This window comes from Gavia stellata, chromosome 7 (genome assembly GCF_030936135.1).
Source record: "Gavia stellata isolate bGavSte3 chromosome 7, bGavSte3.hap2, whole genome shotgun sequence".
Taxonomy (NCBI): Eukaryota; Metazoa; Chordata; class Aves; order Gaviiformes; family Gaviidae; genus Gavia; species Gavia stellata.
The window spans coordinates 3,919,708-3,934,412 of record NC_082600.1 but is presented as its reverse complement, the minus strand read 5'-3'; the positions used below and the strand labels follow the sequence as shown (position 1 = coordinate 3,934,412).

At 58.9% G+C, this 14,705-nt stretch overlaps 2 protein-coding genes across 4 annotated transcripts in view; both read right to left on the bottom strand.

Moving 5' to 3' along the window:
• Window positions 1–14,705, bottom strand: part of PSMC6 (proteasome 26S subunit, ATPase 6) — a 364,454-nt gene that overhangs the window by 206,123 nt on the left and 143,626 nt on the right. The window lies entirely within an intron of this gene.
• FRMD6 (FERM domain containing 6) lies at window positions 3,656–12,761 on the bottom strand. Of its 3 annotated transcripts, none has more exons than XM_059819567.1 (13): window positions 12,641–12,761; window positions 11,797–11,887; window positions 11,371–11,513; window positions 10,610–10,686; window positions 9,731–9,917; window positions 8,350–8,505; window positions 7,265–7,330; window positions 7,112–7,180; window positions 6,739–6,913; window positions 5,149–5,484; window positions 4,903–5,028; window positions 4,076–4,167; window positions 3,656–3,976 (listed from the first exon to the last, which is right to left on the bottom strand). In XM_059819567.1, exons 1-13 carry the CDS (start codon window positions 12,737–12,739, stop codon window positions 3,692–3,694), a joined length of 1,902 nt encoding a protein of 633 aa, XP_059675550.1. In that variant the 5' UTR covers window positions 12,740–12,761; the 3' UTR covers window positions 3,656–3,691. The 3 variants fall into 3 exon arrangements, with proteins under 3 accessions (XP_059675550.1, XP_059675551.1, XP_059675552.1); XM_059819568.1 differs by having other exon boundaries at window positions 11,398–11,513; XM_059819569.1 differs by having other exon boundaries at window positions 11,434–11,513.

Sequence of the window (14,705 nt, the reverse complement as noted above, 5' to 3'; positions counted from 1 at the left end):
GATTAAAGAGGTGGAGCGCGGCAGGCAGAGGACGGCCTCGCTCATCACACTGGTGACTGCTGCCTCTCCGCCTGCCCCCGGCCGCAGCTGGGTGCCGCAGCCCCTCACCGTGCTGCGGTGCTGCAGGATGGCAGCAAATGCTGCTGCTGGGTGCTGCGGGCTGGGCTGGGGGGGAGCGGGGCTGGGGGGGTCCGGGCGGGCTGGGGACAGGCTATGCCCCCCCCAGCCCGCTGCAGTCCCCGTGCCCCAGGGCCCTGCTGTCACTGTCACCCACCCAGGCTAAGGGGTGATGCCTGTGCTGGGCTTCTCTGCTCTGGAAACGGTGGGGGGGGTGGGCATTTTTGGGGGGGATCATTAGGAAAAAGGCAAATCACGCTTTGCTCAGCAGCCTGGCCAGGGCCAGCGTGGGGACCCGGTGAGCCGTGGGCTAATGGCCCATGGGGACGCTGGAGCCTGGCTGACACCCCAGGGTGGCTCCTGCTGCAAGCAGGGGGGTGCCCCAGCCCCATGCAACACTGACCCCCCCACCCTTCCCACCAGCACTGTGGGGGCCACCCCGCTCCATGACGGCAGCCGCCGAGGAAGGGCTCAACCCTTCATCCCCGAGCAGAGCCCCTCCAGCTCCTGCAGGTCGAGGACCCCCCTGAGCACCCCACAAGGTGCTCAGCGGGGCGTAGCCACCCCTGTGTCCCCCCTTATTTCAGGAGCTCTTGCAGCTTCCCCCCCCCATGCCTCCCCCCAACGCGGCAGCGCTGGAACTGGATGCCGCTTTCATAGAAGACCCCAAAAACCAGGATTGAAAGGCTCAGCCCATCCATTCCCCCACCCCAAGGCAGGAGATGCCTTAACCTGGTCTCCGGAGCCGGGCGATGCTGGAGCGGAGAGTGCAATAAATGAAACACGTTCGTTAAATTCATACGCGTCCCATCACTCCCTTGAGCCCAGCAGTGTTTTAAGAGTCAAAGTACTGCAAACAACTGTCACTTTATTGTCATTTCCAGCCGTACCGCAAAAGGCACACAACAAACTTCATTGGTACAAAATCATTTCGCTGCCGGGTTTTTGTATCCTTTTTCCTTGTGGTTTTTTTTTTTTTTCCTTTTGCAGCGCAGTCACTGGCTCTCCCATCGCCCCGACGGGAAGATCCTTTCACAGAAAGGACTATTTCGTTCGTGCAGACAGATAGCTCATTATTGCAGCGGCAGCGGCACGAAGGGCAGGCGGGCACGGCCACCCCGTCCCCCGTGGGACCCGCGCGGCCACCTGCGGAATAAATGGCACCTCTGTGTCCCCCTCTTCCCCAGCAAGGCCCCCCCGGCTCGCCCAGCTCTGCTCCCGCTTGCCCAGGGGTGAGCTCCATCGCAGCCCCCCCGGCATCGCCCCAGCCCCGGCTGGGACGCTTCGACCCGGGTTCGGCTGCAGGATAGCGGGGTTGGGGGGAAAAATGGAGAGGCCCTGGTCTAGCTGTCCCCCCTCCATGATTTCTGAACAGCATCGAGCATTTCTTGACACAATTTACCCTTTCGCTCCCCCCCGCCGCGTGTTTCTGCAGAGCAGTGGGTGAGGGTCCCGGGGAGGGCACCCAGGGCTCGCCGGCGGAGAGGGTGCCAGCAGGACCCCCCAGCTGGGTGCTGCGGCCCCGCTGCCTCGCAGGGGCTGGCAGAGGGGAAAAAAAGAGGCTGGGGATGAATTTAGGGGATGTTCCTGCCCGTACCAGCCCGTGCGGTTCCGCTACGACAGACCCACATTGCTGGTGCACACACCGATCCCCCCGGCGCATGGCAAGCCCGTCCGTGGATGGGGGTCTGCCGTGGGGCTGCTGCGAGCAAACCCCGGCAGCCCAGCCTGGGATGCGGTGCCCACAAGAGAGGCTTTTGGGGTGTTCGCTGGGGTCCCCCCAAAAGCAGAGCGGGGCACATAGCCCTCAGCCCCCAGGCAGCATCCCTCCGCCTGCCCCGGGCGGCTTTAGGGGAGATAAAGAAAGGCTTTAGGGGCCACCAGCCTCCTGCTCGCCCTGCCAGCATTCCGCTGTCTACATTATTTTCCCATAATATCCCTCGTGCCGGGCGAGATCAAGCTCTGGGGTGGGGAGCCGCCGTGCTGGTGGCACAGTCCCGCAGCGCAGAGCCACGGCAGCGCCCGATGCTCTCCCCTACCAGCTCCCCAATCGCAGTAACGGCGATTTTTTTGCACCGTGCCAATAGCTACGCTCCTTTTCTTTTGGTACCAGTTCCCCCTTCTCGGCTCCCTCCCCCAACATTTCTTATAAAAATAAGGTTGTGCTTATTTATAAAATTATTAATTTTTTTTTTAAGAAAAGTTTCCAGTTAAAAAAAAGGTGGCATATCAAAATATGGCAAAACTTTGGCTGTCAATCGCTAAACTCTAATTAAAAATATCGACTAAAAAGGCATTGTGCTGTGAATATTAGCTGCTGCAACGCTTTACCCTCCGGTACCGATGGTAAATATTACACCTGGGCAGGCTAGCTTCCCTAGGACACGCTCAGAAGCCGCCCTTGGGTTTTTCTAGCGCATCACCATCATCCTTTAGCAGAACTAGTCAATCTGTAAGAGACTTAAAGACGCATGAAAAGCCTTGGTAAAATACAACGGAGGCTGCACCGGGAAAAGCCACACTTACAAGGCGGTGGCATACATATTCTTCTCGAGAGGAAAGTCTGTTTTCTCACCTTAGTGCTTAGAAGAAAATAGGATTGTTTATATGGTTCGTTAGAGAAGAGAGGCAGATCCTTTGTATAAAAGGTATTTTTGAGCAGAAGTAAAATGCAAATGGGTCTATAAGATCCAGACATATATAAACATACATACCTCGATATATTTATATATGTAATCTCTATATATTCCAAGTTTGGGATGTATTATTGCAATATCCTTACAGGTGACCTATTCTTTTCCACTCTCCTTTGCTTTTGGTTTTTTTTGGGTGGGGTGGGTTTTTTTGGTTTTGGGTTTTTTTCCCCTCAAAGGAAAAAAAAAGAAAACAAAAGGAAAAAACCCAAGCTGCGAACGGCTCCGAGAGCTCCCAGCCATCATCCGCCTCACCGGGACCACTCTGGCCTGACCTCCAACACGTGTTTTTGGAAGAACTGGGTTGATGCTCTGCCGCAGCGGCCGCTGGCCGTGCCTTCCTCCACGGTACATCACCCGTGCCCGGAGATCCCCGGCTGGTTATTGCTTAATTCTCCCTCCCCATACTGGCCTTTAGGGTATTTACATTTCTTTGGCTTGACTTGAACACAACATTCTGGCACTTTCTCTCCGGCGTCGGTTGCCACCAAGCCACCGCCGGAGCCGCCGGCAGCGCCGAGGATGGGGGCAAGGAGGAGAAGAGGCCACCTTGCCACGAGGCAGTGAGAAGACACGGGTTGGCTTCTGCTAGATCAAACGAGTTGCACTTCTCCCAGTCGAAATGAGACAACTTGCGTTTTGCACAAACTCATCCGGAGGAGAGAGGATGCTTGGGGGACCGCCGGCGGGACTCCGCCATGCCCGGTGGTCTCCGTCCCACCCGCCGTTGGGGCAATCCTCCCGAGTGCAATGGTTTCCACAGCCTCGGTTTGCAGGGAGCGGTGTGGGGAAAGGCGGCGTTGACGGCCCCCGATGCGGGGCAGGGAGCCCCAGCCTCCCCCCCGCCGAGGGCGGGCAGCCGGTCCTGCCCCCCGAGGCGCTCAGACGACGAACTCGGGGACTTCGTCGTGGGTGAGATCCAACGAGAAGTATTTGCTGGTTCTTTTGACGGGGAAGGTCTCCTGGATGTTGATGCACTGCTGGGCCAAGCAGCCGTTGCAGTAGAGCCCTTCCTCCTCCAGCCCGTGGGCGCAGCCGAAGGTGTAGCTCTGGGCCGTATCCTGGCAGAGGTTGGCCAACTGCAAGAAGTCCTTCTGGTAGAGCCGAATGTCATCCAGGCTCAGGCTGTGCCGGTCCGTTGACGTCTTCGGTTTCCTGCACGTTGTCTGGGCAAAGCAGAGAGGGGGCTCAGGACCCACCGGGGAGCCAAGGGGGTCGGGGAAACCCAAACCCCCTTTCCCCAAAGCCCCACCAGCGCCACGTACCTGGGGTAAGGAGTCGGTGCTCTGCCCCCGCAGCTTCACCACCGTCTCCGAGGAGCTGGAGGTGGAGGAGCTGATCTCTTTCACGACAAGCCCTGCGCGGGGGAGAGAGGAAGAGGAGGGTGCGAAGGTTTTTTCGAGGCTTCTCAGCATTCTTGGGATCCGTGCCCGCTGCCCCTGGGGGCTTGCCCTTGCTTTGGGGCGAAGGCACCCTCAGCTCGATGGGGTGCCTTCGCCCCAACGGCTCCGCTTGCAACCAGCTTTACCTACAAAGCATCCCAAATTTGCACCAAAATGGCATCCAAAGCCATCCCCAGGGAGCCTGGCACCCCGGAGACCTGCCAGTAGCACCCAGCATGGAGCTGGAAATGGGGGTGACTCTCTGGGTGCAGGCACAGCTCCGGAGAAGTCAGGCTCACATGTGTGATAACAGCACCCGTGCTCATGGGAACAAGCGAGGGGTTGTCAAGAGAATGAGAGCAGGGGCCAGTAACTGAGAACAACACCGAAATTATGTCCGTTGTCCGCGGGCAGCTCATGCCATCATCCCCTGGTATCTCCAAATGATCCGGCGTGCCTGGGCACAAACCCCCGTGCCACGGGGCAGCTGCACGGAGCATCAGTCCTGCTCCGATTAAAACCTGCACCTTTCCCGGGCAACCCCTTCTTTTTATAGCTTCACCAAATTTACCCCATCTCTCTTTCGACCCACTGGGCGAACGGCTTTTCCCAGCGTCCCAAATGGACGCCTCGGGCTAATTTCGCTCTGCCGAACACCGAAGGTGTGACTGGCATTGAGGAATTGGGAATAAAAGCGGCCGCCGCCTTACCCGAGTGCCCGTTGAACTTGCGCGACAGCAGCATGTCCTCCGTGATGTAGACGCACATGTCGGGGCTCACCTCCATCTCTCCAGCCTGCTCCAGCTCCCGGGGGTCATCCACCAGCATCTCGATTTCTGCAGGCAGGGAGGAGGTGGGACGAGTCATTGATGTGCACCTTCAGAGCACCCTCCAACCCCCACTTCCCGGTGAGACCCAAGCCGAGAAGCCCGTGCTCAGGGCAGCGGGTGTCTCACCATCATCCTGGGAGTCCTCCTCCAGCCGGTCCTTCCCACCGCTCTCCACCCCGGAGGTGTGGGAGCTGCCGTGGCTGGTCATGGAGCTGCAGGTCTTCAGCTTGCGGTGGGCGCCGGCGCCCGAGAAGCCGTCCTCGGGCCCCATCTCCCTGGGTTTGGGGTCGGTCTCGATGCCCGAGGTGTGGGAGCTGCTGTGGCTGGCAGTGGAGTGCCGGGAGAGGCGCTTGTGCCGGATGCTGCCGGCGCTGCTGCCGCTGGCCCGCGAGCGCTTCTCCAGCTGCTCCATGTCCAGGTCGAGGGTGTCGCTGATGTAGGACTCGCGGTACTGCTTCTTCTCTGCGAGGCCAGCGGCACGCCGTCGGTATGCGGCAGCCCGCACCCCGACCCCCCGGGGCGCCCTGGCCCCCCTAGGAAGGGCATGGCCCCCTGCCCCAGCACCCAGGGGCACCGGCACCCAAGCCCAGTGGGGTGGCACACCGGGAGCCAGCCCTGTCCCGGTGGCATTTGGGGATGGTGAGGTGGGGTGGGGAGCCTCAAACCTGCTGTGCTCTGTGCTGTGCCATCCCTGCAAAGGAGGATGAGGAGGAAGAGGAAGAAGAGGAGAAGGAAGAGGAGGAGGAAGAGGATAAAAAAAAAGGAAGATGATGATGAGGAGGAAGAATATGAGGAGGAAGAAGAGGAGAAACAAGAGGAGGAAGAAGAAGAAGAGGAAGAAGATGAGGAGATGAGGAGGAACAAGAGGAGGAACAAGAGGAGGAAGAACAAGAAGAAGAGGAAGAAGATGAGGAGGACAATGAGGAGGAAGATGAGGAGGAGGACGAAGAGGAAGAGGAAGAAGAGGAGGAGGAAGAGGAGGAAGACGAAGAGGAAGAAGAGGAGGACAAGGAGGAGGAGGAGGAAGAAGATGAGGAAGAAAAGGAGGAAGAAGACAAGGAGGACGATGAGGAGGAAGAAGGGGAGGAGGAAGATGAGGAGAAGGAAGAAGAGGAGGAGGAAGAGAAAGAAGAGGAGGAGGAAGGAAGAAGAGGAGTACAAGGAGGAGGATGAGGAGGAAGAAGAAGATGAGGAATAAAAGGAGGAAGAAGACAAGGAGGATGAGGAGGAAGAAGAGGAGGAGGAAGATGAGGAGGAGGAAGAGAAGGAAGAGGAGGAGGAGAAGAGGAGGAAGAAAAGGAGGAAGAAGACAAGGAGGAAGAAGAGGAGGAGGAAGATGAGGAGGAGGAAGATGAAGAGGAGGAGGAGGGGAAAGAGGAAGATGAGGAGGAACATCTTATGTTTGCACAAGGGCTTTTTGAGCTTGGAGATGAGACGCAGGGCACTGGGAGGAACTGGGCCATCAGGAACCGCAGTGGGGCTTGTGCCCAGCCCTAAGCAGCCGGGAGGGTCTGTGGGCACCCAGCCCAGCCAGGAGAGGGGCTGCCTGTCGGGCAGGGCGCACCGATGCCCGGTCGAGGGGGACATGGGGACAACCGCTCCCCGACACGCTCCCAGCCACGGGGCTGGCGCAAGGACCGGGCGCTCGTGCAGGCAGAAGAGCCGGGTGGGAGCCCGGCACCGGTGGGATTTGCACCCCGGGGTGGGGGCACCTACCCTCGTTCTCCTCCAGCTTGCGGACCTGGCGCAGGACGGGCTGCAGGTTCATGTAGAGCCGGTGGCTGCTGCTGAGCAGCTGCAGGAGGTGGCGGGAGCGCAGCGGGCAGCCCGTGTAGTAGATGAGCTTCCTGGCCGAGGGCAGCCCGTCCGGCAGGATCTCAAACTTCTTGCCCTGCGTGGGAGCGGGAGGAAACATCAGCCCCGGAGAGAAAAATACTCTAATTCTCACCCAGCCCCGTTGCAGGCTCCCTATTAACCCCCCCAGCTTGCAATCACCCCGCCTGGGGTCTGTGCAACACCGCCGATGCCCAAATCAGAGCCCAGGAGCGACAGGGGCGGAGATGCTCTGCCTGGGGACGGTGGCACTCACCACGAACACCAGTTTCCCCACGTTTGTCCAGGGGAAGTCGTAGAGCAGCTGCTTTTCTTCGTCCAAGTTCTGCAAAAAGAGGAGAGGCAGGGCCGGCTGAGGATGCCGGCGGCGGGCAGGGAGCCGAGCCGTCGCCCTCGCTCAGCCGCCTACCTGGAAGATCTGGATGCCCCGCGTCGTCAGCCCCAGCGTCAGGGAGGCCTCCACCTCCCTTTTGTCCTAAGGGGGGGGAAAAAAAAAAAAAAGATGGTTTTAAATACACGATTTGCAGCATGAAGTGGATAAATCTGCCCCCCCAGCCCAGGTATCCTCCTCTAATCACCCCATCTCCCGTGCAGCAACAGCCGCAGGCATGAGGTGCCACGTTAATCGTAGAATCGTTTAGGTTGGAAAAGACCCTTAAGATTATCGAGTCCAACCATTTAATTAATGATGCTCACACACCGCTCGGTCGCATCCTCTAACACCCTCCCCAGTCTCGCCTCCCAGGCGTCTGCCACCCCCCCTCACCGCCCAGGAACACCCCAGCTTAAGGGTCTGGAAAAGCAGTTTAACCTCAGAAAACTTGAAAGGACCTTCAGAAACAGAGCTGGGGCCCTTTTACGCTTGAACCCAACCTGCCTCTGCACCAGCACAGAGCGGGCGACGGTGCGGCAGCCCACCCTGACTGCGGCAGCATGGGTGGCACCGGCCACGCACACGGCCACTGTCCCCCCTGCGCATCTCCCTGGGGGGCTGGAAACAAGGTTGTTTTATTTTTACAGCCCTTTTTAACAACGTACCCCCTTGCCCTGGTCAGATGCTCTCTCTACTTGCCGTTCCCTGTGCTCTCCTGACGGCAAACTTCTCTTTAACTTAAGGATGCTACAAAATGGTTTGCGAAGCACCAGCTCCCAGCAAACAAATTGCTTTGTTCCCAGGAGGAAAACCCAGCGTATATTTCTTAGGGAGGGGATAACAAAAAATAAGGTCCCAGAAACCTCACGGTTGCTTCCTCACACCCCGGCAAACCTCTCGCCTCTTCGTAACTTGTAGAAAACGGCAAGACTATAAAAAGCTGCATCTCCCTGCCTCTGGGAGCGAAGCGCTGCCCTCGAGACCGCTCTGCTCCAGCCAGCGAGTGCTAATCCAAACGCGGCTCTTCCCAAAATACCTTAGAAATCGCTCGGCAGTTGCTCCTTTCAATAAAAAGCAGCTCCCAATCCAAAGCCCAGCCTGGGCTGGCGGCCGGGGCTCACCTTGTACAACCTGTAGTAGTGCACAGCCACGTCGTCCAGCCGGACGGCCTCCTTGATGTACTTGAGATGGGCTTCGGAGGCCGTCAGGGCAAACTGATCCTTGTGCATGTTCGGGACGTGCTTCAGGATATAGTCCTTGCCCCTCTTCGCAACCACCTGTTTGGAGAAGAGAAGCTCGTCCCTGGAAGCCGTTCCGCGCTCGCTCGGGGCTGGCCGCCAGCCCCGGCGCTCCCGAGCAGCGGCGATTTCCAGGGAAAAGAGAAATCGGAGCAATACGCTCCGTTAGAGAGACCTGCAAGCAGAAATAAAATAGATACAGCAGCCAACAACTTCTTGCCAGCAGGATTTCCCGCTGGCAAGTGCACGTTTGCTCCGCGTGCCCGTCCCATGGAGCTCACACCACCGGTGACGCCCGTGACGGGGCAGGGAGAGCCACGCACGGGGTCCCTGCGTGGCTGGGGACACGGCCCCGGGGCCATTGCTCCTCGGCGGCACGTACAACAAAAAGAGAGGCTGGCAGATGTGGGGGCAAAACCAAGAGAGCACATAAAGCGGGCAATGGTGCCTGGAACTTTTATTATTCTTCCCCTTGCCAGCATCCGCTGGCAGCCCCGGCTGCGGGGAACCATGGGGGAGGTTCAGCTGTTTGGGGTCCAAGGGGACATCACACGCGGCCGTGCAGCCCCTCGCTGCTCCTCTCTAACTAATATTTACCTGTCTGGTCATAAACAGGCTTGGTTTTGGGTACCCCGCGGTGGCTGGTGCCGGGCCTTCGCCGCGGGGAGGGGGTCCCTGACAAAGGGGTTCCCAGCCGGGAGCTGCCTGTGCCCCTGCCGTGCCGTACGGGAGCGCTCCCTACTCCGCTCCTGCGCAAAGTTGTCAGGACGGCATCGCCCCAGCGCCCAGCTCCGCCTGCCAGTCAGAGGTGACCTGGGGCGGCGTGTCACCCTGTGCCCTGCCTCAGTTTCCCTCCAGGACTGTCCCAGGAGCTGCCTACCCGCCGTGGCCACTGCCAGCGGGGAGGACGCTAGCTCCCAAAGGGCTGCAAAGCCCAAGGGGGTGCACACAGTGATGGCTGGGGGTGACGCTGCAATGGCACGTGGCACGCAGGGGAGGCCCCCGCAAGCATCCCGGCAGCGCAGAGGGAAACCCCCAGCAGCGGCATGGGCTGCCCCAGGCACCACACCGACCCCAACCCTCCCTGCCCGCAGCTATTTGCAGCCCCGCAGTTGTCAGAGGTTATTAATAACCGGGACTAAGCTGGAGATGGGGAGGCAGCAGGAACGCCGGCCGCCCGGGAAGCCTCCGAGCAGCTCAGCATCAGCAGCCTCACAGGGATACAGGTGAGCTTAGAGCAGGGACCCCATCACGGCACGCTTACCCAGGCGGGGAAATAGGCTTCGGGCTCGAAGTACTTCCCGTAGTGCTTGTTGCGCTTGAAGTCGCCCAGGTCGGCTTGGAGGGCGAAGGCGGTGAGGAGGAAATAGGCTTCCTCGCGCAGCACGCACTGGGAGTGCAGCACTTGCTTCCGCAGGTGCCAGTAGTAGTAGTAGCGCGCGGTCCGGTCGCTGCGGGCGAGCAGAGGAGAGAGGGGAGGAGAGGGGAGCCAGCGGGACACCCGCCCATGACCGAAACCAGGGCGTGGGAGACAACTCTGGCACCTTCGTCCCGGTGTGAAGCTCTTACGAAGGGAGCTGGGCTGGGTGCTGAGCCGTTTGCTCCCTTTCCCCCCGTTTGTTAAAGCCAGGGCTCCCATTAGGTGATGCAAAACCGCAGCTGCTTCGCTGTGCTGAAACTTTCGGAACTTCTCCCACAGCCAGAATAACCCCTTGAAAGCGTCCCCAAGGGTCTGCAGATGCCACCGTGTCCCCCCCGCGTCCAAGACCCCAAAACCCGTTCTTTCCCTGAAACATGACCTCAAGCTCCCACCCGGCCACAGGCACAGGCGCCAATTAAAATCAGGCTGTGCCGTGAGTTAAACCGTGACAAAACCCTAAACACGATGTCCCCAGCCCCCCCCAAAAGGCTTTGTCATCGCTGGCTGGGAGCAGTGTCCCCACCTGCCCCTGGCACCCAGCCACGAACAGCCCCAACAGAAGGGACGAGCTTTCGGGTGCCCGAGCAGCATCCCGCAGCATCCCCAGGCTGCGCAGCCCCAGCGAGCGGTGCCCGAGCCAGGGGCACCCTGGGGTGCTCCTAAGCCAGTCGCTCGCCCTGGGTGGGTGCCGCACCGCGGTGGGGACGGGTGGGTGCTCCTTACCTGATCAGCCTGCCGTTCTCCACGTAGTACTGCACTCGGAAGTGGATGATCATCGGGGGGCCAAACTGGTCGATCCCCTGGAATGGAGGAGATATTCAGGGCTCCTGTAGAGACCCCGGCATCGTGCCCCAGCCCCTCGCCTCGGCTCGCCTGGGGCCAAGTCCGTCACCCCCTTGCCCCCCACGGAGTGAAAGCCACAGAGAAGAGTTCACTTGCTCTAGCCGGTCACTTTTTCATCCTGAATTAGAGTTTGACACCCGTTTTTTTCCCCCAGTATGCTGAAACATGAAGGGGATTTGGATTTAAAGAAGCAGGCGGCTGGGTTCGAGATCCCGGGGTCTGCAGCCCCCCACCGCCACTGTCCCTCCCCAGCCCGTCACCCACCAGTCCCCGACTCAGTGCCAGCACAGGAGCCTTCACACCAACCCCCTTGGCACATTGCTCTGGAATAGTTAAAAAGTGCTTTGGGGGAAAAATCCCAAACACTCGATTTTAGAAGCTGGAAGAGAGGGACACCTTAAAAATTCTGCTGAAGTATAAGTAAGGGAGGAAAACACATCACAGCTCCAGGGTGGGGAGCGTGGAGGACGCGTCCCCAGCTGGGGCGCATGGTGGCACTGGGGGCGACAGCCTTCAAAAATCCTCTGGGCTTTATTCATTTTGCACGCCCGCCCCCCTGCCCCGCGCTGGTGAACAGCCAAGTGCCCCCCTTCCCCCCCACCCCACCCCTCGGCTGCGTTTTCCCGTGTCCTGGAAGTGACCTGCGATGGGGACAGAGGTGGCCTTACTGCCGTCAGCTCTCCATGCAAGACCTCACCGCTGACCTTGCTGGCCTCCTTCTTCCACTCCTTGGGGCAGTACTTGTAGAGTTTCTGGGCCAGGTCCATGTACACGTGCTCATTGTCTGGGTGGGACAGAGGTGGCATCAGCATCCCCCACGTGTCCCCGGCATCCCGCCAAGCCCCGCCGCGGGCCCCCCCCGCCCCGCCCCATTGCTGGGTGGTATGGAGGGGTCCATAACCTCCTTGTCACCTAATGAGAGGCCACCGAAGGGCTGGGTAAATCTGCACCCGCCTCTGGGCGAACACGCACCCCGTGCCCGGTGGCACCGCGTCTCGCCGAGCCGTGACGGCATCAGGCTGGACCGGCCACGGGCACCGAACCGGCGGCATAAGCCCCTGACTTACTCTGGATGACGCTGAGCCCGAAGAGGTGACAGTCCTTCAGCCTCAGGAGGTCACACACCTGCACCAGTAACTCGTGGCACAAAATCTTCACCTGCAAAAAAAACCCACACGTGGTCCCCGCTGCATCTGCGCCCAGCCCAGCTGAGCCGGGCAGGCGGCACCGAACCCCCCGCCGGGTCCCCGAGCAGGACCGGGGGGGTGACAGGTTGGGCTGAGGGGCTCATTTTTCCATGGGGTGTATGTGGAAGTCCCCAAAAGCAGGGTCCCACCCTGGGGTGCAGGACCAGAGCTCTCCCAGGGATGGGATGCACAGGGGACCACGGGGCAGCTTGAGAGCAGCGGGCGGTGGTGGAGACCTCCCCAGCGGCGGGGAGATGGCTTTGGGGGCAGAAAACAGAATATTGGGTGGTGGGCAATTAAAAAAAGAAAGAATGGAGGGACTTTATGTTAAATACTACATCCAAATCAGAGCCAAATCCCCCTTGGGCTTATTTGCTGGGGTACAAGAGGCCAAATTGCCATCCACAACGGATGCCTGGAACGAGGACCGAAGGAGGAAGGACTGCCTGCTCCTCATCGTGCCGCCCCGTGGGATGGCACGTGGCAGGTCACCTGCCGAAAATCACAGTGCTGCCAGCAGCATATCCAGTCGAGAAGAAGCAGAAGAGCGTAAAACGTTGCTGCAGCCTTGAGGGGGAATAACTCATGTGCATTTCTCCGGCAGGGTGAGAGCAGGCAGGCTCAAAATTAATAGCAGAGCTTGCAAATGCACCCAGCTGCAAGCCCTGGGTGTGATGAAAACATCAGTGCTCAGGTGGTTTCCCTGGCCCCCGCGCCGCCTTACGTTGATGATGATGTTGAGGGAGTCATCGTTGGGGAGGAAGATGCAAACGCTGCGGCGGTCCTGCATGACTCTGTTGTTGTGGAAGGTCAGTTTGTTCATCGTGGTCCGGGCTCAGGGCTCGGGGCGGGTGGCGGGCACCTCACCGGCGGGCCGGGGCGGCCTCGGTCCCCGCGGGTGCCATCCCTGCGGGCGAGAGGGGAGCTGAGCCCCACATGTGGCACCCTCAGCTTCCTGCATCCCAGTGTGCACACCCTTCCCACCCATCACCATGTCCCCGCAGAAGTGGGGTGTCCCCCAAAACCCCCGAGCGCACCCCACCACGGCCACCCCACATCCCAACCCCGGCGCCGCGGTTAGGGCAGCTCAGGATCACAGCCGAGCCCAAAAAACCTGACCCAGCAGTTTTATTCTCCCGGCTGGGGTTCGGAAAAACCTCAGGAAAGGCTTTCCTGGCATCCTTAAAAAAAATAAAAGTCTATCTGCTGGGAACAATCCCGGCTCTGCTGGCGAGGAGCGGCGCGGCGGCGCGGGAGGTTTTGCTGCCAGCAGCAAAAAGGCGAGGGGCCGGTGCGGGGTCCCGCGGCAGGACCCCCACATCCCTTCCAGCATCACCTCTCCCAGCTCCAGCTCTTTACAGGAGTTAAATAAAACCAACCCAAGCGCTAACAGTGACTTGCAGATGGGAATCGCCATCTCTTGCCGTTTCCCAACGTTCGCCTAAATCCGTACCGGGGTGAGCGGGTGAATCCGTCCTTGCACTAACCCCAGGCAATTCTTATTTTCAAGGGCAAATATTCCTTAAGCACTTTTTACCCCATGGCCATCCCCAGGAACACAAACGCACATGACACCATGAGCAAGGAGCTTTAAACTCGAAACTAGTTCACCCTTTTTCTAACCCATAGATTTACGCTGGCACCGAGGACAGTATAGCGTCTCTCTCTCCACCAAATATTTGCTTTGGTCTAAATGAAAATGCCTTTGGCTTCCAACACAGTTTAACTTGCATATTTGTACAGCAGGGAAAATCGTGCCCTGAGGTGACTTTGTGTTAGGTAGTTACTGGGGTTTTGCAGAAGTTGGGAAATCCAGAGGAGATGCTCTCTCGCCACGCCACTCTGGGCTTGCAGCACCGATGCATTGTGGCTGTGCGTTGTGGCCATGCATCGCATCCATGTATCACAGACATGCATCATGGCCATGCATTGCATCCACGCATTGCGGCGGTGAACTGTGGCCATGCATCGCATCCATGTATCACAGACATGCATCATGGCCCCACATTGCATCCATGCATTGTGGCAGTGTGTTGTGGCCATGCATCGCATCCGTGTACCACAGATGTGCATCATGGCCATGCATTGCATCCACGCATTGTGGCGGTGCATCATGGCCATGCATTGCATCCATGTATCACAGACGTGCATCGTGGCCAGGCAATGCATCTATGCATTTCATCTGTGCATTATGGCGGCGCATCATGGCCATGCATTGCACCCACGCATTGTGATAGTGCATTGTGGCCATGCATCATGGCTGTGCATTGCATGCGTGCATCGTGGCCATGTATTACATTTGTGCATTGCATCCATGCATTGTGGCGGTGCGTCATGGCCATGCATCGCATCCATGTATTGCAGAAATGCGTTGTGGCCATGCAATGCATCTATGCATTTCATCTATGCATTGTGGCAGTGCACCATGGCCATGCATTGCAGCCATGCATTGTGGCGGTGCATCGTGGCCATGCATCGCATCCATGTATCGCAGAAACGCATCGTGGCCATGCATTGCACCCACGCATTGTGATAGTGCATTGTGGCCATGCATCATGGCTGTGCATTGCATGCGTGCATCGTGGCCATGTATTACATTTGTGCATTGCATCCATGCATTGTGGCGGTGCGTCATGGCCATGCATCGCATCCATGTATTGCAGAAATGCGTTGTGGCCATGCAATGCATCTATGCATTTCATCTATGCATTGTGGCAGTGCACCATGGCCATGCATCGCATCCACGCATTGTGGCGGTGCATCGTGGCCATGCATCGCATCCATGTATC

Excerpts from the sequence above, each read along its gene's own strand:
- FRMD6 (XM_059819567.1), bottom strand. The coding sequence starts at position 12,739 with ATGAACAAACTGACCTTCCACAACAACAGAGTCATGCAGGACCGCCGC. Across the intron at positions 5,485-6,738 it reads CAAGCTGGAGGAGAACGAGG|AGAAGAAGCAGTACCGCGAG; the intron begins GTAGGTGCCCCC and ends CTGGCCTCGCAG. Across the intron at positions 5,029-5,148 it reads GGAGGACTCCCAGGATGATG|AAATCGAGATGCTGGTGGAT; the intron begins GTGAGACACCCG and ends CCCTGCCTGCAG.